Genomic DNA, 26495 nt, shown 5'->3' on the forward strand with positions numbered 1-26495 from the left:
CACCCCAAGCCCATTTTTAAGGGATTTGGTCCCACCCCAAAATTTCCAAGGGATTTGGTCCCATCCCAAATTCAAATTTTCAGGGATTTGCTCCCACCCCAAACCCATTTTTAAGGGATTTGGTCCCACCCCAATCCCATTTTTAGGGGATTTGATCCCACCCCAAATTTTCAGGGATTTGGTCCCAACCCCAATCCCATTTTTGAGGGATTTGATCCCACCCCAAAATTTCCAAGGGATTTGGTCCCACCCCAAACTCGTTTTTAAGGGATTTGGTTTCATCCCAAATTTTCAGGGATTTGGCTCCACCCCAATCCCATTTTTGAGGGATTTGGTCCCATCCCAATCCCATTTTTAGGGGATTTGCTCCCACCCCAAATTTTCAGGGATTTGCTCCCACCCCAAGCCCATTTTTAGGGGATTTGATCCCACCCCAAATTTTGAGGGATTTGGTTCCATCCCAAAATTCAAATTTTGAGGGATTTGATTCCAATCTGTTCGGTTTCCACCCCAAACTGAATTTTGAGGGATTTGGTCCCACCCCAAACCCATTTTTAAGGGATTTGGTCCCATCCCAATCCCATTTTTGAGGGATTTGATCCCACCCCAAAATTTCCAAGGGATTTGCTCCCACCCCAAACTCGTTTTTAAGGGATTTGGTTTCATCCCAAATTTTCAGGGATTTGGCTCCACCCCAAACCCATTTTTAAGGGATTTGGTCCCATCCCAATCCCATTTTTAGGGGATTTGATCCCACCCCAAATTTTGAGGGATTTGGTTCCATCCCAAAATTCAAATTTTGAGGGATTTGATTCCAATCTGTTCGGTTTCCACCCCAAACTGAATTTTGAGGGATTTGGTCCCACCCCAAATTCAAATTTTGAGGGATTTGGCCCCACCCCAAACCCATTTTTAAGGGATTTGGTCCCATCCCAATCCCATTTTTAGGGGATTTGGTCCCATCCCAGAATTTTTCAGGGATTTGCTCCCACCCCAAATTTTGAGGGATTTGATCCCACCCCAAAATTTCCAAGGGATTTGCTCCCACCCCAAACTCGTTTTTAAGGGATTTGGTTTCATCCCAAATTTTCAGGGATTTGGCTCCACCCCAAACTCATTTTTAAGGGATTTGGTCTCATCCCAATCCCATTTTTAGGGGATTTGATCCCACCCCAAATTTTCAGGGATTTGGTCCCACCCCAAGCCCATTTTTAAGGGATTTGGTCCCACCCCAAAATTTCCAAGGGATTTGGTCCCATCCCAAATTCAAATTTTCAGGGATTTGCTCCCACCCCAAACCCATTTTTAAGGGATTTGGTCCCATCCCAAATTTTAAGGGATTTGATTCCACCCCAGATTTTGAGGGATTTGGCTCCACCCCAAACTCGTTTTTAAGGGATTTGGTCCCACCCCAAACTCAAATTTTCAGGGATTTGGTCCCATCCCAATCCCATTTTTCAGGGATTTGTTTTCCATCCCAAATTTTCAGGGATTTGGCTCCACCCCAAACCCATTTTTAAGGGATTTGGTCCCAACCCCAAACTCAAATTTTCAGGGATTTGCTCCCAACCCCAATCCCATTTTTGAGGGATTTGATCCCACCCCAAAATTTCCAAGGGATTTGCTCCTACCCCAAACCCATTTTTCAGGGATTTGGTCCCATCCCAATCCCATTTTTAGGGGATTTGATCCCACCCCAAAATTTCCAAGGGATTTGCTCCCACCCCAAACTCGTTTTTAAGGGATTTGGTTTCATCCCAAATTTTCAGGGATTTGCTCCCACCCCAATCCCATTTTTGAGGGATTTGGCTCCATCCCAATCCCATTTTTAGGGGATTTGCTCCCACCCCAAATTTTCAGGGATTTGCTCCCACCCCAAGCCCATTTTTAGGGGATTTGATCCCACCCCAAATTTTGAGGGATTTGGTTCCATCCCAAAATTCAAATTTTGAGGGATTTGATTCCAATCTGTTCGGTTTCCACCCCAAACTGAATTTTGAGGGATTTGGTCCCACCCCAAACCCATTTTTAAGGGATTTGGTCCCATCCCAATCCCATTTTTGAGGGATTTGATCCCACCCCAAAATTTCCAAGGGATTTGCTCCCACCCCAAACTCGTTTTTAAGGGATTTGGTTTCATCCCAAATTTTCAGGGATTTGGCTCCACCCCAAACCCATTTTTAAGGGATTTGGTCTCATCCCAATCCCATTTTTAGGGGATTTGATCCCACCCCAAATTTTCAGGGATTTGGTCCCACCCCAAACTCATTTTTAAGGGATTTGATCCCAACCCAAAATTTCCAAGGGATTTGGTCCCATCCCAAATTCAAATTTTCAGGGATTTAGTCCCACCCCAATCCCATTTTTCAGGGATTTGATCCCATCCCAAATTTTCAGGGATTTGGCTCCACCCCAAACTCGTTTTTAAGGGATTTGGTCTCATCCCAAATTCAAATTTTCAGGGATTTGGCTCCACCCCAAACCCATTTTTAAGGGATTTGGTCCCAACCCCAAACTCAAATTTTCAGGGATTTGCTCCCAACCCCAATCCCATTTTTGAGGGATTTGGTCCCACCCCAAAATTTCCAAGGGATTTGGTCCCATCCCAAATTCAAATTTTCAGGGATTTGGTCCCACCCCAATCCCATTTTTCAGGGATTTGATCCCATCCCAAATTTTCAGGGATTTGGCTCCACCCCAAACCCATTTTTAAGGGATTTGGTCCCATCCCAAACTCAAATTTTGAGGGATTTGGTCCCTACCCCAAACTCATTTTTAGGGGATTTGATCCCACCCCAAATTTTCAGGGATTTGGTCCCACCCCAAACTCATTTTTAGGGGATTTGCTCCCACCCCAAATTTTCAGGGATTTGCTCCCACCCCAAATTTCCCGAGGGATTTTCTCCCCCCCCCCCGGAAGCGCCGCGGTTCCTTTTCCCCTTTTCCTCCCCGAAGCCTCGTTCCGGCCTCGCTCTTCCCGCTGGGAATTCCCTGGGAATTCCCGGCCCCGAGGCCGCCCCAATCCCGGGATTTTGGGGGGATTTTGGGGGGATTTTGGGGGGATTTTCCCTCTTTTTTTTTTCCCAGGCCTATTCCCTGGTGGATCGGGAGGTCGGCTACTGCCAGGGCAGCGCCTTCATCGTGGGACTGCTGCTGATGCAGGTGGGAATTCCGGGGGTTTTTTTTTGGGAATTCTGGGGGTTTTTTTGGGAATTTTGGGGGATTTATGGGAATTCTGAGGAGTTTTGGTGGGAATTCTGGGGGTTCGGTGGGAATTCTGGGGAGTTTTGGTGGGAATTGCGGGGGTTTTGTGGGAATTGCAGGGGTTTTGTGGGAATTCTGGGGTTTTTTTTGGGAATTCCAGGGGTTTTATGGGTATTCCGGGGGTTTTGTGGGAATTCTGAGGGGTTTTGGTGGGAATTCTGGGGTTTTTTGGGAATTCCGGGGGATTTGTGGGAATTCTGGGGGTTTTTTTGGGAATTCTGGGGGTTTTGTGGGAATTCTGGGGAGTTTTATGGGAATTTTGGGGGTTTTTCTGGGAATTCTGGGGGTTTTGTGGGAATTCTGAGGAGTTTTGGTGGGAATTCCGGGGCTTTTCTGGGAATTCTGGGGAGTTTTGGTGGGAATTCTGAGGGGTTTTGTGGGAATTCTGAGGAGTTTTGGTGGGAATTCTGGGGGGTTTCTGGGAATTCTGGGGAGTTTTGGTGGGAATTCCAGGGTTTTTTGGGAATTCTGGGGTTTTTGTGGGAATTCCAGGGGTTTTTCTGGGAATTCTGGGGGTTTTTTTTTGGGAATTCTGGCAGTTCCATGGGAATCCTGGGTGTTCCATGTCAATCCTGGGCATTCCCCGGGGGATCCCAAAGGGGTTTTTTTGGGGCATTCCCCGGGGATCCCAAGGGTTTTTTTGGGAATCCTGGCGGTTCCATGGGGAATCCTGGGTGTTCCACGGGGAATCCCAAGGGGTTTTTTTTGGGCATTCCCCGGGGATCCCAAGGGGGTTTTTTTGGGCATTCCCCGGGGATCCCAAGGGGGTTTTTTTTGGGGAATCCTGGCAGTTCCATGGGAATCCTGGGTGTTCCATGGGAATCCTGGATGTTCCACGAGGATCCCAAGGGGGTTTTTTTTTGGGGCATTCCCCGGGGATCCCAAAGGGGTTTTTTTGGGAATCCTGGGTGTTCCATGGGGAATCCTGGATGTTCCACGGGGAATCCCAAGGGGGTTTTTTTGGGCATTCCCCGGGGATCCCAAGGGGGTTTTTTTGGGAATTCCCCGGGGATCCCAAGGGTTTTTTTGGGGGAATCCTGGCAGTTCCATGGGAATCCTGGGTGTTCCATGGGGATCCAAAGGGGTTTTTTTGGGAATCCCGGCGGTTCTATGGGAATCCTGGGTGTTCCATGAGAATCGTGGGTGTTCCACGAGGATCCCAAGGGGTTTTTTTTGGGGCATTCCCCGAGGATCCCAAGGGGGTTTTTTTGGGGCATTCCCCGAGGATCCCAAGGGGGTTTTTTTTGGGGCATTCCCCGAGGATCCCAAGGGGGTTTTTTTGGGGCATTCCCCGAGGATCCCAAGGGGGTTTTTTTTGGGGCATTCCCCGAGGATCCCAAGGGGGTTTTTTTTTGGGAATCCTGGCGGCTCCATGTCAATCCTGGGTGTTCCACGAGGATCCCAAGGGGTTTTTTTTTTTGGGGCATTCCCCGGGGATCCCAAAGGGGTTTTTTTTGGGGCATTCCCCGAGGATCCCAAGGGGGTTTTTTTTTGGGAATCCTGGCGGTTCCATGGGAATCCTGGGTGTTCCACGAGGATCCCAAGGGGGTTTTTTTTTGGGAATTCCCCAGGGATCCCCAGGGGGTTTTTTTTGGGCATTCCCTGGGGAATCCCAAGGGGGTTTTTTTGGGGCATTCCCCGAGGATCCCAAGGGGGGTTTTTTTGGGCATTCCCCGAGGATCCCAAGGGGGTTTTTTTTGGGGAATCCTGGCAGTTCCATGGGAATCCTGGGTGTTCCATGGGGATCATGGGTGTTCCATGGGGATCCAAAGGGGTTTTTTTGGGAATCCCGGCGGTTCTATGGGAATCCTGGGTGTTCCATGAGAATCGTGGGTGTTCCATGGGGAGTCCCAAGGGGTTTTTTTGGGCATTCCCCGGGGTTCCCAAGGGGGTTTTTTTTGGGGGGCATTCCCCGGGGATCCCAAAGGGGTTTTTTTTGGGGCATTCCCCGAGGATCCCAAGGGGGTTTTTTTTTGGGGGCATTCCCCGGGGATCCCAAGGGGGTTTTTTTGGGGGGGCATTCCCCGAGGATCCCAAGGGGGTTTTTTTGGGGGGGCATTCCCCGAGGTTCCCAAGGGGTTTTTTTGGGCATTCCCCGGGGATCCCAAGGGGTTTTTTTTGGGGAATCCTGGCAGTTCCATGGGAATCCTGGGTGTTCCATGTCAATCCTGGGTGTTCCACGAGGATCCCAAGGGGGTTTTTTTGGGGCATTCCCCGGGGGATCCCAAGGGGGTTTTTTTTTGGGGCATTCCCCGAGGATCCCAAGGGGGTTTTTTTTTGGGAATCCTGGCAGTTCCATGGGAATCCTGGCAGTTCCATGTCAATCCTGGGTGTTCCATGGGGATCATGGGTGTTCCATGGGGATCCAAAGGGGTTTTTTTGGGGAATCCTGGCAGTTCCATGGGAATCCTGGGTGTTCCATGTCAATCCTGGGTGTTCCACGAGGATCCCAAGGGTTTTTTTTTTTGGGGCATTCCCCGAGGATCCCAAGGGGGTTTTTTTTTGGGGCATTCCCCAGGGGATCCCAAGGGGGTTTTTTTTTTGGGGCATTCCCCGAGGATCCCAAGGGGGTTTTTTTTTGGGAATCCTGGCAGTTCCATGGGAATCCTGGCAGTTCCATGTCAATCCTGGGTGTTCCATGGGGATCATGGGTGTTCCATGGGGATCCAAAGGGGTTTTTTTGGGGAATCCTGGCAGTTCCATGGGAATCCTGGGTGTTCCATGTCAATCCTGGGTGTTCCACGAGGATCCCAAGGGGTTTTTTTTTTGGGGCATTCCCCGAGGATCCCAAGGGGGTTTTTTTTTGGGGCATTCCCCAGGGGATCCCGAGGGGGTTTTTTTTTTGGGGCATTCCCCGAGGATCCCAAGGGGGTTTTTTTTGGGGAATCCTGGCAGTTCCATGTCAATCCTGGGTGTTCCATGGGGATCATGGGTGTTCCATGGGGATCCAAAGGGGTTTTTTTGGGAATCCCGGCGGTTCTATGGGAATCCTGGGTGTTCCATGTCAATCCTGGATGTTCCACGGGGAATCCCAAGGGGGTTTTTTTGGGCATTCCCCGGGGTTCCCAAGGGGGTTTTTTTTGGGGGGCATTCACCGGGGATCCCAAAGGGGTTTTTTTTGGGGCATTCCCCGAGGATCCCAAGGGGGTTTTTTTTTGGGGGCATTCCCCGGGGATCCCAAGGGGGTTTTTTTTTGGGGCATTCCCCGGGGAATCCCAAGGGGGTTTTTTTTGGGGGCATTCCCCGAGGATCCCAAGGGGGTTTTTTTTTGGGGGCATTCCCCGGGGATCCCAAGGGGGTTTTTTTTTGGGGCATTCCCCGGGGAATCCCAAGGGGGTTTTTTTTTTGGGGCATTCCCCGAGGATCCCAAGGGGGTTTTTTTTTGGGGGCATTCCCCGGGGATCCCAAGGGGGTTTTTTTTTGGGGCATTCCCCGAGGATCCCAAGGGGGTTTTTTTGGGGGGGCATTCCCCGGGGATCCCAAGGGGTTTTTTTTGGGCATTCCCCGGGAATCCCAAGGGGGTTTTTTGGGAATCCTGGGGGTTCCATGGGGAATCCTGGGTGTTCCACGGGGAATCCTGGGTGTTCCACGGGAATCCCAAGGGGGTTTTTTTGGGGGCATTCCCCGAGGATCCCAAGGGGGTTTTTTTGGGGCATTCCCCGAGGTTCCCAAGGGGGTTTTTTTTTGGGGCATTCCCCGGGGATCCCAAGGGGGTTTTTTTGGGCATTCCCCAGGGATCCCAAGGGGGTTTTTTTTGGGGAATCCTGGCAGTTCCATGGGAATCCTGGGTGTTCCATGGGGATCCAAAGGGGTTTTTTTGGGAATCCCGGCGGTTCCATGGGAATCCCGGCAGTTCCATGGGAATCCTGGGTGTTCCACGAGGATCCCAAAGGGGTTTTTTTGGGGCATTCCCCGGGGATCCCAAGGGGGTTTTTTTTGGGGCATTCCCAGGGGATCCCAAGGGGGTTTTTTTTTGGGAATCCTGGGTGTTCCATGTCAATCCTGGGTGTTCCACGAGGATCCCAAGGGGGTTTTTTTGGGGCATTCCCCGGGGATCCCAAGGGGGTTTTTTTTGGGGGGTATTCCCCGAGGATCCCAAGGGGGTTTTTTTTGGGGGGCATTCCCCGAGGATCCCACGTTTCCCGGCCCCGCAGATGCCGGAGGAGGAGGCCTTCTGCGTCTTCGTGCGCCTGATGCAGGAGTACCGCCTGCGCGAGCTCTTCAAGCCCAGCATGGCCGAGCTGGGCCTCTGCATCTACCAGTTCGAGTTCCTGCTCCAGGTGGGGCCACCAGGAATGGGCACAGGGGGGGCTGAGGTGGCCCCTCAGGTGGATCCTCCACGGCCGGGTCCTGGGAGGGGCTTGGAGAAGCTCCGAGAATCGTCGGTGGTTGAGGGGAACATCAGGGAGAGCCCCAAAGGGATCGTCCGGGGGATATGTCAGGGATCAGCTGGGAGAGCCAGGAAGCCCCAGGAGAGCTCCCAAACCCATCCATGGGAGCCCCCAAACCCATCCAGGAGAGCCCCCAAACCCATCCAGGAGAGCCCCCATACCCATCCAGGAGAGCCCCCAAAGGACCATCCAGGAGAGTCCCCAAACCCATCCAGGAGAGCCCCCAAAGGACCATCCAGGAGAGCCCCCAAACCCATCCATGAGAGCCCCCAGAGGACCATCCATGAGAGCCAGGAACCCCCAGGAGAGCCCCCAAACCCATCCATGAGAACCCCCAAACCCATCCAGGAGAACCCCCAAACCCATCCATGAGAACCCCCAAACCCATCCAGAAGAACCCCCAAACCCATCCATGAGAACCCCCAAACCCATCCAGGAGAACCCCCAAACCCATCCAGGAGAGCCCCCAAATCCCCAGGAGAACCCCCCAAACCCATCCATGAGACCCAGGAACCCCCATGAGAGCCCCCAAACCCATCCATGAGGAACCCCCAGGAGATCCCCCAAACCCATCCATGAGACCCAGGAACCCCCAGGAGAACCCCCAGACCCATCCATGAGAACCCCCAAACCCATCCAGGAGAGCCCCCAAACCCATCCATGAGACCCAGGAACCCCCAGGAAAGCCCCCGAATCCATCCAGGAGAGCCAGGAACCCCCAGGAGAGCCCCCAAACCCATCCATGAGAGCCCCCAAAGGGACCATCTGTGGGACACTTCAGGGACCATCCATGAGAGCCAGGAACCCCCAGGAGAGCCCCCAAACCCATCCAGGAGAGCCAGGAACCCCCAGGAGAGCCCCCAAACCCATCCATGAGAGCCCCCAAACCCATCCATGAGACCCTCAAAGGGATGATTTATGGGACCACCAAAGGACCATCCATGGGACCCCCAAAGTCATCATCCATGGAACCCCCAAACCCATCCATGAGAGCCCCCAAACCCATCCAGGAGACCCTCAAAGGGATGATTTATGGGACCACCAAAGGACCATCCATGGGACCCCCAAACTCATCATCCATGGAACCCCCAAACCCATCCATGAGAACCCCCAAACCCATCCATGAGACCCTCAAAGGGATGATTTATGGGACCACCAAAGGACCATCCATGGGACCCCCAAAGTCATCATCCATGGAACCCCCAAACCCATCCATGAGAGCCCCCAAACCCATCCATGAGAGCCCCCAAACCCATCCAGGAGACCCTCAAAGGGGTGATTTATGGGACCACCAAAGGACCATCCATGGGATCCAGGGACTATCCATGAAACTCCCAAAGGACCATCCATGGAACCCTCAAAGGGACAATTTATGGGACCCCCAAAGGACCATCCATGGGACCCCAAAGGACCATCCATGGGATCCAGGGACCATCCATGGGATCCAGGGACCATCCATGGGATCCAGGGACCGTCTATAAAATCCCTAAAGGACCATCCATGGGACTCCTAAAGGACCGTCCATGGGATTCAAAGATCATCCACGAGACCCCAATGGGACAATTTATGGGATCCCCGAAGGAACCATCCATGAGACCCCCAAAGGACCAACCATGGGTCACCCAAAGGGACAATTTATGGGACCCCTGAAGGACCATCCATGGGATTCAAGGACCATCCACGAGACCCCAAAGGACCATCCATGGGATCCCCAGAGGAACCATCCATGAGATCCAAGGACCATCCATGGGACCCCCAAAGAACCATCCATGGGATCCAAGGACCATCCATGAGACCCCAAAGGGACAATCTATGGCACCCCCAAAGGAACCATCCATGGGATCCAAGGACCATCCATGGGACCCCAAAGGACCATCCATGGGATCCAAGGACCATCCATGGGACACCCAAAGGACCATCCATGGGACCCCCCAAAGGACCATCCATGGGATCCAAGGACCATCCACAAAACCCCCAAAGGGACAATTTATGGGACCCCTAAAGGACCATCCATGGGATCCCCAAAGGACCATCCATGGGATCCCCAAAGGACCATCCATGGGATCCAAAGATCATCCACGAGACCCCAAAGGGACAATTTATGGGACCCTAAAGGACCATCCATGGGACCCCCAAAGGACCATCCATGAGACCCCAAAGGACCATCCATGGGTCACTCAAAGGGACAATTTATGGGACCCCCGAAGGACCATCCATGGGACCCTAAAGGATCATCCATGGGACTCCTAAAGGACCATCCATGAGTTCCCCAGAGGAACCATCCATGAGATCCAGGGACCATCCATGAGATCCAAGGACCATCCATGAGATCCAGGGACCGTCCATGGGACCCCAAAGGGACAATTTATGGGACCCCAAAGGACCATCCATGGGTCCCATAAAGGACCATCCATGAGACCCCAAAGGACCATCCATGGGATCCAGGGACCATCCATGAGACCCCAAAGGGACAATTTATGGGACCCCCCAAAGGACCATCCATGGGATCCAAGGATCATCCACGAGACCCCAAAGGGACAATTTATGGGACCCCAAAGGACCATCCATGGGATCCAAGGACCATCCATGGGACTCCTAAAGGACCATCCATGGGATTCAAGGACCATCCACGAGACCCCAAAGGGACAATTTATGGGACCCCAAAGGACCATCCATGGGATCCAAGGACCATCCATGGGACTCCTAAAGGACCATCCATGGGATTCAAGGACCATCCATGAGACCCCAAAGGACCATCCATGGGTCACCCAAAGGGACAATTTATGGGACCCTAAAGGACCATCCATGAGTTCCCCAGAGGAACCATCCATGAGATCCAAGGACCATCCATGAGATCCAGGGACCGTCCATGGGACCCCAAAGGGACAATTTATGGGACCCCAAAGGACCATCCATGGGTCCCATAAAGGACCATCCATGAGACCCCAAAGGACCATCCATGGGATCCAGGGACCATCCATGGGACCCCAAAGGGACAATTTATGGGACCCCTGAAGGACCATCCATGAGATCCAAGGACCATCCATGAGACCCCAAAGGGACAATTTATGGGACCCCTGAAGGACCATCCATGAGATCCAAGGACCATCCATGAGACCCCAAAGGGACAATTTATGGGACCCCCCAAAGGACCATCCATGGGATCCAAGGATCATCCACGAGACCCCAAAGGGACAATTTATGGGACCCCAAAGGACCATCCATGGGATCCAAGGACCATCCATGGGACTCCTAAAGGACCATCCATGGGATTCAAGGACCATCCACTAGACCCCAAAGGGACAATTTATGGGACCCCAAAGGACCATCCATGAGACCCCAAAGGACCATCCATGGGATCCAAGGACCATCCATGAGACCCCAAAGGGACAATTTATGGCGCCCCCAAAGGAACCATCCATGGGATCCAAGGACCATCCATAGGACCCCAAAGGACCATCCATGAGACCCCAAAGGACCATCCATGGGATCCAAGGACCATCCACGAGACCCCAAAGGGACAATTTATGGGACTCCTGAAGGATCATCCATGGGACTCCTAAAGGACCATCCATGAGTTCCCCAGAGGAACCATCCATGAGATCCAGGGACCATCCACGAAACCCCCAAAGGGACAATTTATGGCACCCCCAAAGGAACCATCCATGGGATCCAAGGACCATCCACGGGACCCTAAAGGACCATCCATGGGACCCCCCAAAGGACCATCCATGGGATCCAAGGACCATCCATGGGACCCCAAAGGACCATCCATGAGACCCCAAAGGGACAATTTATGGGACCCAAGGACCATCCACAAGATTCCAGAACCATCCACAAAACCCCCCAAAACCCCACCACAACCACCCCCGAACCCCCTGACCCACCACCCCCAAACCCCCTTCCTCTCCCAGAACCTTCCCTCCGCCCCCATCCCCAAACCCCCATCCCCAACCTTCCCCCGTCCCCCATCCCGAATTCCCGCTGGTTTTTTTTTTTGGGGTCGCAGGAGCAGCTGCCGGAGCTGAACGTGCACTTCCGCTCGCAGAGCTTCCTCACCTCCATGTACGCCTCGTCCTGGTTCCTCACACTCTTCCTCACCACCTTCCCCCTGCCCGTGGCCACGCGCGTCTTCGACATCTTCATGTACGAGGTATCCCCAAAAAAAACCCCGGTCCCGACTCGTGGGGGCGCCGGGAGGATCCCGTGGGATTTTAGGGGAGGGGACGCCGGGAGGATCCCGTGGGATTTTAGGGATGGGGGCGCCGGGAGGATCCCGTGGGATTTTAGGAGTGGGGGTGCCGGGAGGATCCCGTGGGATTTTAGGGGAGGGGACGCCGGGAGGATCCCGTGGGATTTTAGGGGAGGGGGCGTCGGGAGGATCCCGTGGGATTTTAGGGGAGGGGGCGCCGGGAGGATCCCGTGGGATTTTAGGGGAGGGGGCGCCGGGAGGATCCCGTGGGATTTTAGGGGTGGGGGCGCCGGGAGGATCCCGTGGGATTTTAGGGGAGGGGACGCCGGGAGGATCCGGTGGGATTTTAGGGGAGGGGACGCCGGGAGGATCCCGTGGGATTTTAGGGGTGGGGTGGCCGGGAGGATCCCGTGGGATTTTAGGGAAGGGGACGCCGGAGGATCCCGTGGGATTTTAGGGGAGGGGGCGCCGGGAGGATCCCGTGGGATTTTAGGGGAGGGGACGCCGGGAGGATCCCGTGGGATTTTAGGGGAGGGGGCGCCGGGAGGATCCCGTGGGATTTTAGAAGTGGGGGCGCCGGGAGGATCCCGTGGGATTTTAGGAGAGGGGGCGCCGGGAGGATCCCGTGGGATTTTAGGGGTGGGGACGCCAGGAGGATCCCGTGGGATTTTAGGGGTGGGGACGCCGGGAGGATCCCGTGGGATTTTAGGGGTGGGGACGCCGGAGGATCCCGTGGGATTTTAGGGGTGGGGGCGCCGGGAGGATCCCGTGGGATTTTAGGGGTGGGGACGCCAGGAGGATCCCGTGGGATTTTAGGAGTGGGGGTGCCGGGAGGATCCCGTGGGATTTTAGGGGTGGGGGCGCTGGGAGGATCCCGTGGGATTTTAGGGGAGGGGGCGCCGGGAGGATCCCGTGGGATTTTAGAAATGGGGACGCCGGGAGGATCCCGTGGGATTTTAGGGGAGGGGACGCCGGGAGGATCCCGTGGGATTTTAGGGGAGGGGGCGCCGGGAGGATCCCGTGGGATTTTAGGGGAGGGGGTGCCGGGAGGATCCCGTGGGATTTTAGGGGAGGGGGCGCCGGGAGGATCCCGTGGGATTTTAGGGGTGGGGACGCCGGGAGGATCCCGTGGGATTTTAGGGGAGGGGGCGCCGGGAGGATCCCGTGGGATTTTAGGGGAGGGGGCGCCGGGAGGATCCCGTGGGATTTTAGGGGTGGGGGCACCGGGAGGATCCCGTGGGATTTTAGGGGAGGGGGCGCCGGGAGGATCCCGTGGGATTTTAGGGGAGGGGGCGCCGGGAGGATCCCGTGGGATTTTAGGGGTGGGGGCGCCGGGAGGATCCCGTGGGATTTTAGGGGAGGGGGCGCCGGGAGGATCCCGTGGGATTTTAGGGGAGGGGACGTCGGGAGGATCCCGTGGGATTTTAGGGGAGGGGGCGCCGGGAGGATCCCGTGGGATTTTAGGGATGGGGGCGCCGGGAGGATCCCGTGGGATTTTAGGGGTGGGGGTGCCGGGAGGATCCCGTGGGATTTTAGGGGAGAGGGCGCCGGGAGGATCCCGTGGGATTTTAGGGGAGGGGGCGCCGGGAGGATCCCGTGGGATTTTAGGGGAGGGGACGCCGGGAGGATCCCGTGGGATTTTAGAAGTGGAGGCGCAGGGAGGATCCCGTGGGATTTTAGAGGAGGGGGCGCCGGGAGGATCCCGTGGGATTTTAGGGGAGGGGGCGCCGGGAGGATCCTGTGGGATTTTAGGGGAGGGGACGCCGGAGGATCCCGTGGGATTTTAGGAGTGGGGACGCCGGAGGATCCCGTGGGATTTTAGGGGAGGGGGCGCCGGGAGGATCCCGTGGGATTTTAGGGGAGGGGGCGCCGGGAGGATCCCGTGGGATTTTAGGAGAGGGGACGCCGGAGGATCCCGTGGGATTTTAGGGGAGGGGGCTCCGGGAGGATCCCGTGGGATTTTAGGGGAGGGGACGCCGGGAGGATCCGGTGGGATTTTAGGGGAGGGGGCGCCGGGAGGATCCCGTGGGATTTTAGGGGTGGGGACGCCGGGAGGATCCCGTGGGATTTTAGGGGAGGGGACGCCGGGAGGATCCCGTGGGATTTTAGGGGAGGGGACGCCGGGAGGATCCCGTGGGATTTTAGGGGAGGGGACGCTGGGAGGATCCCGTGGGATTTTAGGGGAGGGGGCGCCGGGAGGATCCCGTGGGATTTTAGAAGTGGGGACGCCGGGAGGATCCCGTGGGATTTTAGGGGAGGGGACGCTGGGAGGATCCCGTGGGATTTTAGGGGAGGGGACCCCGGGAGGATCCCGTGGGATTTTAGGGGAGGGGGCGCCGGGAGGATCCCGTGGGATTTTAGAAGTGGGGACGCCGGGAGGATCCCGTGGGATTTTAGGGGAGGGGGCGCCGGGAGGATCCCGTGGGATTTTAGGGGTGGGGACGCCGGGAGGATCCCGTGGGATTTTAGGGGAGGGGACGCCGGGAGGATCCCGTGGGATTTTAGGGGAGGGGGCTCCGGGAGGATCCCGTGGGATTTTAGGGGAGGGGGCGCCGGGAGGATCCCGTGGGATTTTAGGGGAGGGGGCGCCGGGAGGATCCCGTGGGATTTTAGGAGAGGGGACGCCGGAGGATCCCGTGGGATTTTAGGGGAGGGGGCTCCGGGAGGATCCCGTGGGATTTTAGGGGAGGGGACGCCGGGAGGATCCGGTGGGATTTTAGGGGAGGGGGCGCCGGGAGGATCCCGTGGGATTTTAGGGGTGGGGACGCCGGGAGGATCCCGTGGGATTTTAGGGGAGGGGACGCCGGGAGGATCCCGTGGGATTTTAGGGGAGGGGACCCCGGGAGGATCCCGTGGGATTTTAGGGGAGGGGGCGCCGGGAGGATCCCGTGGGATTTTAGAAGTGGGGACGCCGGGAGGATCCCGTGGGATTTTAGGGGAGGGGGCGCCGGGAGGATCCCGTGGGATTTTAGGGGTGGGGACGCCGGGAGGATCCCGTGGGATTTTAGGGGAGGGGACGCCGGGAGGATCCCGTGGGATTTTAGGGGAGGGGGCTCCGGGAGGATCCCGTGGGATTTTAGGGGAGGGGACGCCGGGAGGATCCCGTGGGATTTTAGGGGAGGGGGCTCCGGGAGGATCCCGTGGGATTTTAGGGGTGGGGGCGCCGGGAGGATCCCGTGGGATTTTAGGGGGAGGGGGCGCCGGGAGGATCCCCTGGGATTTTAGGGGAGGGGGCGCCGGGAGGATCCCGTGGGATTTTAGGGGAGGGGGCGCCGGGAGGATCCCGTGGGATTTTAGGGGAGCGGGGGGTGGGGGAGAAGAGAGGGGGAAAATTTGGGGTTGGAAGGGGTAAAATGGCTTAAAATGGGGTTGGGGTTGGACAAAATTCCTTAAAAATGGGGTTGGGGTTGGGATAAAATCCATCAAAATCTGGGGTTGGGGTTGGGATTAAATTCCTTTAAAATTTGGGGTTGGGGTTGGGATAAAATCTGTTAAAAATGGGGTTGGGGTTGGGATTGAATCCATTGGAATTTGAGTTTGGGGTTGGGATTAAATTCCTTAAAAATGGGGTTGGGGTTGGGATAAGATTCCTTTAAAATTTGGGGTTGGGATTGGGATTAAATTCATTAAAAATGGGTTTGGGGTGGGACCAAATTCCTTAAAAATGGGGTTGGGGTTGGGGTAAAATCTGTTAAAAATGGGGTTGGGATTGGGATTGAATCCATCGGAATTTGGGTTTGGGGTTGGGATTAAATTCCTTAAAGATGGGTATGGGGTGGAATCAAATCCATCAAAATTTGGGGTTGGGATTCAATTCCTTAAAATTTGGGTTTGGGGTTGGGATTAAATTCCTTAAAATTTGGGTTTGGGGTTGGGATTAAATTCCTTAAAAATGGGTTTGGGATGGGACCAAATTCCTTAAAAATGGGGTTTGGGGTTGGGATTGAATCCATCAAAATTTGGGTTTGGGGTTGGGATTAAATTCCTTAAAAATGGGTATGGGGTGGGACCGAATTCCTTAAAAATGGGGTTTGGGGTTGGACAAAATTCCTTAAAATTTGGGTTTGGGGTTGGGATCAAATCCATCAAAATTTGGGTATGGAGTGGGATAAAATCCCTTAAAAATGGGTTTGGGGTGGGATAAAATCTGTTAAAAATGGGGTTGGGGTTGGGATTAAATCCATCAAAATTTGGGGTTGGGGTGGGATCAAATCCCTGAAAAATTTGGGGTTGGGGTGGGACTCAATCCCTCAAAATTTGGGATGGGATCAAATCCCTCAAAAATGGGTTTGGGGTGGGACCAAATCCATCAAAATTTGGGGTTGGGGTGGGACAAAATTCCTTAAAATTTGGGGTTGGGGTTGGGATCAAATCCATCAAAATTTGGGGTTGGGACAAAATCCCTTAAAATTTGGGGTTTGGGGTGGAACCAAATCCCTCAAAAATTTGGGATGGGACCAAATCCCTCCAAGTTTGGCTTTGGGGTGGCACCAACCCCGCAGGATTTGGGATGGAGCCAAATCCCTCAAAAGCAGCCCTGGGAATGGCCCAGGTGGCCCCAGCGTGGCCTTGGTGGCCCCAGCGTGGCCTTGGTGGCCCCGGGCTGGCCCAGATGACCTCAGAGTGACCTGAGGTGGCCCCAGCGTGGCCTTGGTGGCCCCGGGCTGGCCTAGGTGACCCCAGGATGACCAGAGGTGGCCCCAGGGCTGGCCAAAGTGACCCTGGAATGACCCCTGGTGGCCCCAGGGTGGTCGTGGTGGCCCCAGGATGACCAGAGGTGGCCCCAGGGCTGGCCAGAGTGACCCTGGAATGACCCATGGTGGCCCCAGGGCTGGCCGTGGTGGCCCCAGGGTGGCCATGGTGGCCCCAAGGCTGGGTGAAATGACCCAGGGATGACCCGTAGTGGCCCCAGGGTGGTCATGGTAGCCCTAAGGCTGGGTGAAATGACCCAAGGATGACCCTTGGTAGCCCTGGGGTGGTCGTGGTGGCCCTGGGGTGGTCGTGGTAGCCCCAAGGCTGGGTGAAATGACCCAAGGATGACCCATGGTGGCCCCGTGGGTGGTCATGGTAGCCCTAAGGCTGGGTTAAATGACCCAAGGATGACCCTTGGTAGCCCTGGGGTGGCCATGGTGGCCCCGGGGTGGTCATGGTGGCCCTGGGGTGGCTGAGGTGGCCCCAAGGCTGGGTGAAATGACCCAAGGATGACCCTTGGTGGTCTCAGGCCAGCCATGGTGGCCCCAGGGTGGTTGTGGTGGCCCCAAGGCTGGGTGAAATGACCCAGGGATGACCCTTGGTAGCCCTGGGGTGGCCATGGTGGCCCCAAGGCTGGGTGAAATGACCCAAGGATGACCCATGGTGGCCCTGGGGTGGTTGTGGTGGCCCCAGGGTGGCTGAGGTGGCCCCAAGGCTGGGTGAAATGACCCAGGGCTGACCCGTGGTGGCCCCAGGGTGGTCGTGGTGGCCCCGGGGTGGCCGTGGTGGCCCGAAGGCTGGGTTAAATGACCCAGGGATGACCCTTGGTAGCCCTGGGGTGGCCATGGTGGCCCTGGGGTGGTCGTGGTAGCCCCAAGGCTGGGTGAAATGACCCAAGGATGACCCTTGGTGGTCTCAGGCCACCCGTGGTGGCCCCAGGGTGGTTGTGGTGGCCCCAAGGCTGGGTGAAATGACCCAAGGATGACCCTTGGTAGCCCTGGAGTGGCCATGGTGGCCCTGTGGTGGCCATGGTGGCCCCAAGGCTGGGTGAAATGACCCAGGGATGACCCCTGGTGGTCTCAGGCCAGCCATGGTGGCCCCAGGGTGGCTGAGGTTGCCCCAAGGCTGGGTGAAATGACCCAGGGATCACCCTTGGTAGCCCCGGGGTGGTCGTGGTGGCCCCAGGGTGGTTGTGGTGGCCCCAAGGCTGGGTGAAATGACCCAGGGATCACCCACAGTGGCCCTGGGGTGGTCGTGGTGGCCCCGTGGTGGCCCCAAGGCTGGGTGAAATGACCCAAGGATGACCCGTGGTGGCCCCAGGGTGGTCATGGTGGCCCCGGGGTGGCCGTGGTGGCCCCAAGGCTGGGTGAAATGACCCAGGGATGACCCTTGGTGGTCTCAGGCCAGCCATGGTGGCCCCAGGGTGGCCGTGGTGGCCCCAAGGCTGGGTGAAATGACCCAGGGACGACCCATGGTGGCCCCAGGGTGGTCGTGGTGGCCCCGGGGTGGTCGTGGTGGCCCTGTGGTGGCCATGGTGGCCCCAAGGCTGGGTGAAATGACCCAAGGATGACCCATGGTGGCCCCAGGGTGGTCATGGTGGCCCCAAGGCTGGGTGAAATGACCCAGGGATGACCCTTGGTAGCCCCAGGGTGGTCATGGTGGCCCCGGGGTGGTCATGGTGGCCCCAAGGCTGGGTGAAATGACCCAGGGATGACCCTTGGTAGCCCTGGGCTGGCCGTGGTGGCCCCAGGGTGGTCGTGGTGGCCCCAAGGCTGGGTGAAATGACCCAAGGATGACCCGTGGTGGCCCTGGAGTGGCCGTGGTGGCCCCAGGGTGGTCGTGGTGGCCCCAGGGTGGCCATGGTGGCCCCAAGGCTGGGTGAAATGACCCAAGGATGACCCATGGTGGCCCCGTGGGTGGTCATGGTAGCCCTAAGGCTGGGTGAAATGACCCAGGGCTGACCCCTGGTGGTCTCAGGCCAGCCATGGTGGCCCCAGGGTGGCTGAGGTTGCCCCAAGGCTGGGTGAAATGACCCAGGGATGACCCTTGGTAGCCCTGGGGTAGCCGTGGTGGCCCCAGGGTGGCTGTGGTGGCCCCAAGGCTGGGTGGAATGACCCAGGGATGACCCCTGGTGGCCCCAGGGTGGCCGTGGTGGCCCCAAGACTGAGTGAAATGACCCAGGGCTGACCCTTGGTGGCCCCGGGGTGGCCATGGTGGCCCCAGGGTGGCCGTGGTGGCCCCAAGACTGAGTGAAATGACCCAGGGCTGACCCATGGTGACCCTGTGGTGGCCGTGGTGGCCCCGGGGTGGCCGTGGTGGCCCCAGTGACCGGTCGGGGCCGTCGGCAGGGGCTGGAGATCGTGTTCCGCGTGGGGATGGCCCTGCTCCAGTTCAACCAGGCCGAGCTGGTCCAGCTGGACATGGAGGGGATGTCCCAGGTACGGCCCCAGCGGGGTTTGGCCACCGGGGTGGGGTTTGGGCTCGTGTTTGGGGTGGGTTTGGCCAATGGGATGAGTTTGGGGTGGGTTTGGCCAATGGGATGGGTTTTGGGATGGGTTTGGGGTGGGTTTGGCCACCGGGGTGGGGTTTGGGCTCGTGTTTTGGGGTGGGTTTGGCCAATGGGGTGGGTTTGGGGTGGGTTTGGTCAATGGGATTGGGTTTGGGGTGGGTTTGGTCAATGGGATGGGTTTGGGGTCGTGTTTTGGGGTGGGTTTGGCCACTGGGATGGGTTTTGGGATGGGTTTGGGGTGGGTTTGGCCACTGGGGTGGGGTTTGGGGTCGTGTTTGGGGTGGGTTCGGTCAATGGGATTGGGTTTGGGGTGGGTTTGGTCAATGGGATGAGTTTGGGGTCATGTTTTGGGGTGGGTTCGGTCAATGAGATTGGGTTTGGGGTGGGTTTGGCCCCTGGGATGGGTTTGGGGTGGGTTTGGCCCCTGGGATGGGTTTGGGGTGGGTTTGGCCACCGGGGTGGGGTTTGGGCTCGTGTTTTGGCGTGGGTTCAGTCAATGAGATGAGTTTGGGGTGGGTTTGGCCACTGGGATGGGTTTGGGATGGGTTTGGTCACTGGGATGGGTTTGGGGTGGGTTTGGCCAATGGGATGAGTTTGGGGTCGTGTTTTGGGGTGGGTTCGGTCAATGGGATGAGTTTGGGATGGGTTTGGCCACTGGGATGGGTTTGGGGTGGGTTTGGCCACCGGGGTGGGGTTTGGGGTCGTGTTTTGGGGTGGGTTTGGTCAATGGGATGGATTTGGGGTGGGTTTGGTCAATGGGATGAGTTTGGGGTGGGTTTGGCCAATGGGGTGGGTTTGGGGTCGTGTTTTGGGGTGGGTTTGGTCAATGGGTTGAATTTTGGGGTGGATTTGGCCAAAGGGATGAGTTTGGGGTGGGTTCGGTCAATGGGATGAGTTTTGGGTTAGGGTTTGGTCAATGGGATGGGTTTGGGGTCATGTTTTGGGGTGGGTTTGGCCACTGGGATGGGGGTTTGGGATGGGTTTGTCCCAATGGGATGCGTTTTGGGGTGGGTTCAGTCAATAGGATGAGTTTTGGGGTCGTGTTTTGGGGTAGATTTGGGCAACAGGATGGGTTTGGGATGGGTTTGGTCAGTGGGATGGGGTTTGGGATGGGTTTGACCAATGCGATGAATTTTGGGATGAGTTTTGGTCAATGGGATGAGTTTTGGGATGGGTTTTGGGATGGGTTCGGTCAATGGGATGAATTTTGGGATTAATTTTGGGGTGATTTCGGCCAATGGGATGAGTTTGGGGTCATGTTTGAGGCTGGAATTCTGCACCCACCTCTCTCCCGAGTCCACTCTGGGCCACATTTTTGGGCCCTGAGTCCCATTTTGGGGTGGATTTCGGAATTTTGGGCAAATCCCAGTGCAGATTTCCCCCATTTCTTGTGAGTTTTTCCCCATTTTGTTCTGGTTTTCCCCCATTTGGGGTCAGTTTTCCCCATTTGGGATCAGTTTTCTCCCGTTTGGGGTCAGTATCCCCCCCTTTGGGGTCAGTTTTCCCTCATTTTGTTCTGGTTTTCCCCCCTTTGGGGTCAGTTTTCCCCCCTTTGGGATCCGTTTTCCCCATTTGGGGTCACTTTTCCCCATTTGGGGTCACTTTTCCCCCGTTTTGTGCTGGTTTTCCCCCCTTTGGGGTCAGTTTTCCCTCATTTGGGGTCAGTTTTCCCCCATTTGGGGTCAGTTTTCCCCCATTTGGGATCAGTTTTCCCTCCTTTGGGATCAGTTTTCCCCCCTTTGGGGTCACTTTTCCCCCCTTTGGGATCAGTTTTCCCCCCTTTGGGATCAGTTTTCCCCCATTTGGGGTTGGTTTTCCCCATTTGGGATCAGTTTTCCCCCATTTAGGGTCAGTTTTCTCCCATTTGGGGTCAGTTTCCCCCGTTTTGTGCTGCTTTTCCCCCATTTGGGGTCAGTTTTTCCCTTTTTTTGCTGCTTTTCCCCCATTTGGGGTCAGTTTTCCCCATTTTGTGCTGGTTTCCCCCCTTTGGGGTCAGTTTTCCCCCATTTGGGGTCACTTTTCCCCATTTGGGGTCACTTTTCCCCCGTTTTGTGCTGGTTTTCCCCATTTTGTGTTGCTTTTCCCCCATTTGGGGTGGGTTTCCCCCATTTGGGGTCGGTTTTCCCCCCTTTGGGATCAGTTTCCCCCATTTGGGGTGGGTTTTCCCCCCTTTGGGATCAGTTTCCCCCCTTTGGGGTGGGTTTTCCCCCATTTAGGGTCAGTTTTCCCCCCTTTGGGATCAGTTTTCCCCCCTTTGGGATCAGTTTTCCCCCTTTGGGATCAGTTTCCCCCCCTTTGGGATCAGTTTTCCCCCCTTTGGGATCAGTTTTCCCCCATTTGGGATCAGTTTCCCCCATTTGGGGTGGGTTTTCCCCCCTTTGGGATCGGTTTCCCCCATTTGGGATCAGTTTTCCCTCATTTGGGGTCAGTTTTCCCCCATTTGGGGTCAGTTTTCCCCCATTTGGGGTCAGTTTTCCCCCCTTTGGGATCAGTTTTCCCCCATTTGGGGTCGGTTTTACCCATTTGGGATCAGTTTTCCCCATTTAGGGTCAGTTTTCTCCCATTTGGGGTCAGTTTCCCCCATTTTGTGCTGCTTTTCCCCCATTTGGGGTCAGTTTTCTCCCATTTAGGGTCAGTTTCCCCCCCTTTGGGGTCAGTTTTCCCCCATTTAGGGTCAGTTTTCTCCCATTTGGGATCAGTTTTCCCCATTTGGGATCAGTTTTCTCCCATTTGGGATCAGTTTTCCCCATTTGGGATCAGTTTCCCCCATTTGGGGTGGGTTTTCCCCCATTTGGGATCAGTTTTCCTCCTTTGGGATCAGTTTTCCCCCCTTTGGGATCAGTTTTCCCCCATTTGGGGTGGGTTTTCCCCCCTTTGGGATCAGTTTCCCCCATTTGGGGTGGGTTTTCCCCCATTTGGGATCAGTTTTCCTCCTTTGGGATCAGTTTCCCCCATTTGGGATCAGTTTCCCCCCTTTGGGATCAGTTTTCCCTTATTTGGGGTCAGTTTTCCCCATTTTGTGCTGCTTTTCCCCCCTTTGGGATCAGTTTCCCCCATTTGGGGTGGGTTTTCCCCCCTTTGGGATCAGTTTCCCCCATTTGGAGTCACTTTTCCCCCGTTTTGTGCTGGTTTTCCCCATTTTGTGCTGCTTTTCCCCCATTTGGGATCAGTTTTCCCTCATTTGGGGTCAGTTTCCCCCATTTGGGGTCACTTTTCCCCCGTTTTGTGCTGGTTTTCCCCCCTTTGGGGTCAGTTTTCCCTCATTTGGGGTCAGTTTTCCCCCATTTGGGGTCAGTTTTCCCCCATTTGGGATCAGTTTTCCCTCCTTTGGGATCAGTTTTCCCCCCTTTGGGGTCACTTTTCCCCCCTTTGGGATCAGTTTTCCCCCCTTTGGGATCAGTTTTCCCCCATTTGGGGTTGGTTTTCCCCATTTGGGATCAGTTTTCCCCCATTTAGGGTCAGTTTTCTCCCATTTGGGGTCAGTTTCCCCCGTTTTGTGCTGCTTTTCCCCCATTTGGGGTCAGTTTTTCCCTTTTTTTGCTGCTTTTCCCCCATTTGGGGTCAGTTTTCCCCATTTTGTGCTGGTTTCCCCCCTTTGGGGTCAGTTTTCCCCCATTTGGGGTCACTTTTCCCCATTTGGGGTCACTTTTCCCCCGTTTTGTGCTGGTTTTCCCCATTTTGTGTTGCTTTTCCCCCATTTGGGGTGGGTTTCCCCCATTTGGGGTCGGTTTTCCCCCCTTTGGGATCAGTTTCCCCCATTTGGGGTGGGTTTTCCCCCCTTTGGGATCAGTTTCCCCCCTTTGGGGTGGGTTTTCCCCCATTTAGGGTCAGTTTTCCCCCCTTTGGGATCAGTTTTCCCCCCTTTGGGATCAGTTTTCCCCCTTTGGGATCAGTTTCCCCCCCTTTGGGATCAGTTTTCCCCCCTTTGGGATCAGTTTTCCCCCATTTGGGATCAGTTTCCCCCATTTGGGGTGGGTTTTCCCCCCTTTGGGATCGGTTTCCCCCATTTGGGATCAGTTTTCCCTCATTTGGGGTCAGTTTTCCCCCATTTGGGGTCAGTTTTCCCCCATTTGGGGTCAGTTTTCCCCCCTTTGGGATCAGTTTTCCCCCATTTGGGGTCGGTTTTACCCATTTGGGATCAGTTTTCCCCATTTAGGGTCAGTTTTCTCCCATTTGGGGTCAGTTTCCCCCATTTTGTGCTGCTTTTCCCCCATTTGGGGTCAGTTTTCTCCCATTTAGGGTCAGTTTCCCCCCCTTTGGGGTCAGTTTTCCCCCATTTAGGGTCAGTTTTCTCCCATTTGGGATCAGTTTTCCCCATTTGGGATCAGTTTTCTCCCATTTGGGATCAGTTTTCCCCATTTGGGATCAGTTTCCCCCATTTGGGGTGGGTTTTCCCCCATTTGGGATCAGTTTTCCTCCTTTGGGATCAGTTTTCCCCCCTTTGGGATCAGTTTTCCCCCATTTGGGGTGGGTTTTCCCCCCTTTGGGATCAGTTTCCCCCATTTGGGGTGGGTTTTCCCCCATTTGGGATCAGTTTTCCTCCTTTGGGATCAGTTTCCCCCATTTGGGATCAGTTTCCCCCCTTTGGGATCAGTTTTCCCTTATTTGGGGTCAGTTTTCCCCATTTTGTGCTGCTTTTCCCCCCTTTGGGATCAGTTTCCCCCATTTGGGGTGGGTTTTCCCCCCTTTGGGATCAGTTTCCCCCATTTGGAGTCACTTTTCCCCCGTTTTGTGCTGGTTTTCCCCATTTTGTGCTGCTTTTCCCCCATTTGGGATCAGTTTTCCCTCATTTGGGGTCAGTTTTCTCCCATTTGGGGTCAGTTTTCCCCATTTGGGGTCAGTTTTCCCCATTTTGTGCTGCTTTTCCCCCCTTTGGGATCAGTTTCCCCCATTTGGGGTCAGTTTTCCCCCCTTTGGGATCAGTTTTCCCTTATTTGGGGTGGGTTTTCCCCATTTTGTGCTGCTTTTTCCCCCTTTGGGATCAGTTTTCCCCATTTGGGATCAGTTTTCCCCCCTTTGGGATCAGTTTCCCCCATTTGGGGTTGGTTTTCCCCATTTAGGGTCAGTTTTCTCCCATTTGGGATCAGTTTTCCCCATTTTGTGCTGCTTTTCCCCCCTTTGGGATCAGTTTTCCCCCCTTTGGGATCAGTTTCCCCCCTTTGGGATCAGTTTCCCCCATTTGGGGTGGGTTTCCCCCCTTTGGGATCAGTTTCCCCCATTTGGGGTGGGTTTTCCCCCATTTGGGATCAGTTTTCCCCCATTTGGGGTGGCTTTTCCTGCCCTTCCCGCCCGTCCCCGCTGTCCCCAGTACTTCCAGAAGGTGATCCCGCACCAGTTCGACTCCTGCCCCGACAAGCTCATCCTCAGGGCCTGCCAAGTCAAGTACAACCCCAAGAAGATGAAGAGGTCAGCGGGTGGGGGGCACGTCCCCGGTCCTGGCCCCTGGCCCCATTCCTGGCCCTGGCCCCAGGCCCCATTCCCTGGCCCCATTCCTGGCCCCATTCCTGGCCCCGTCCCCAGGCCCCATTCCCTGGCCCCATTCCTGGCTCTGTTCCCATTCCCTGGCCCCATTCCCTGGCCCCATTCCTGGCCCCATTCCTGGCCCCATTCCTGGCCCTGGCCCCAGGCCCCATTCCCTGGCCCCATTCCTGGCCCCATTCCTGGCCCCGTCCCCAGGCCCCATTCCCTGGCCCCATTCCTGGCCCCATTCCTGGCCCCGTCCCCAGGCCCCATTCCCTGGCCCCATTCCTGGCTCTGTTCCCATTCCCTGGCCCCATTCCTGGCCCCATTCCCTGGCCCCATTCCTGGCCCCATTCCTGGCCCCATTCCTGGCCCCGTCCCCAGGCCCCATCCCCAGGCCCCATTCCTGGCCCCATTCCCCATTCCCAGCCCCATTCCCTGGCCCCATTCCCTGGCCCCATTCCTGGCCCCATTCCCTGGCCCCATTCCCGGCCCCATTCCCAGGCCCCATTCCCAGCCCCATCCCTGGCCCCATTCCCTGGCCCCATTCCTGGCCCTGGCCCCAGGCCCCATTCCCTGGCCCCATTCCTGGCCCCATTCCTGGCCCCGTCCCCAGGCCCCATCCCCAGGCCCCATTCCTGGCCCCATTCCCCATTCCCTGGCCCCATTCCCTGGCCCCATTCCCTGGCCCCATTCCTGGCCCCATTCCTGGCCCCATTCCCTGGCCCCATCCCCAGGCCCCATTCCCTGGCCCCATTCCCTGGCCCCATTCCTGGCCCCATTCCCTGGCCCCATTCCCGGCCCCATTCCCAGGCCCCATTCCCAGCCCCATCCCTGGCCCCATTCCTGGCCCCAGGCCCCATTCCCTGGCCCCATTCCTGGCCCCATTCCCTGGCCCCATTCCCTGGCCCCATTCCTGGCCCCATTCCCTGGCCCCATTCCCTGGCCCCATTCCCTGGCCCCGTTCCCCATTCCCATCCCTGTCCCCGTTCCCGTCCCCATTTCCCATTCCCATTCCCATTCCCCATTCCCATCCCTGTCCCCATTCCCATCCCTGTCCCCATTCCCATCCCTGTCCCTGTTCCCATCCCTGTCCCCATTCCCCATTTCCCATTCCCCATTCCCTGTCCCACAGCCCAATCCCCGTTCCCCATTCCCCATTCCCATCCCCGTTTCCCATCCCTGTCCCCGTCCCGGTCCCACAGCCCCATCACCGTCCCCGTTCCCCATTCCCCATTCCCGTTCCCATCCCCGTCCCCATTCCCTGTTTCCCGTCCCAGTCCCACAGCCCCGTTCCCATCCCCGTCCCCATCCCGGTCCCACAGCCTCGTTGCCATCCCCGTTCCCCGTTCCCCGTCCCACAGCCCCATCCCTGTCCCCGTTCCCCATTCCCCGTTCCCCGTTCCCCATTCCCCATTCCCCGTTCCCATCCCCATTCCCATTCCCCATCCCGGTCCCACAGCCCCGTTCCCATCCCTGTTCCCCATTCCCCGTCCCACAGCCCCATCCCCGTTCCCCATCCCCGTTCCCATCCCCGTTCCCCATTCCCCGTCCCCGTCCCGGTCCCACAGCCCCGTTCCCATCCCCGTTCCCATTCCCCGTCCCGGTCCCACAGCCCCCTTCCCATCCCCGTTCCCCATCCCCGTTCCCCATCCCCGTTCCCATCCCCATTCCCCATTCCCCATTCCCCATTCCCTGTCCCAGTCCCACAGCCCCGTTCCCATCCCCGTTCCCCATCCCCGTTCCCCATCCCCGTTCCCATCCCCATTCCCCATTCCCCATTCCCCATTCCCCATTCCCCATTCCCTGTCCCAGTCCCACAGCCCCGTTCCCATCCCCGTTCCCATCCCCGTTCCCCATTCCCCGTCCTGGTCCCACAGCCCCGTTCCCAGCCCCGTTCCCCATTCCCTGTTCCCATCCCAGTCCCACAGCCCCGTTCCCGTCCCCCATCCCCATCCCCATCCCACAGCCCCGTTCCCATCCCCGT

At 56.6% G+C, this 26495-nt stretch overlaps 1 protein-coding gene across 1 annotated transcript in view; it reads left to right on the forward strand.

Moving 5' to 3' along the window:
* EVI5L (ecotropic viral integration site 5 like) overlaps positions 1-26495 on the forward strand; it is a 110891-nt gene that overhangs the window by 40744 nt on the left and 43652 nt on the right. The window contains exons 6-10 of the mRNA XM_068997996.1: positions 3088-3162; positions 7419-7544; positions 11665-11808; positions 18888-18977; positions 24357-24454. Of these exons, the coding sequence (XP_068854097.1) occupies positions 3088-3162; positions 7419-7544; positions 11665-11808; positions 18888-18977; positions 24357-24454 (533 nt within the window). The remainder of the gene's footprint in view (positions 1-3087; positions 3163-7418; positions 7545-11664; positions 11809-18887; positions 18978-24356; positions 24455-26495) is intronic.

The sequence above is a fragment of the Aphelocoma coerulescens genome, chromosome 30 (assembly GCF_041296385.1).
Source record: "Aphelocoma coerulescens isolate FSJ_1873_10779 chromosome 30, UR_Acoe_1.0, whole genome shotgun sequence".
NCBI classification, from domain to species: domain Eukaryota; kingdom Metazoa; phylum Chordata; class Aves; order Passeriformes; family Corvidae; genus Aphelocoma; species Aphelocoma coerulescens.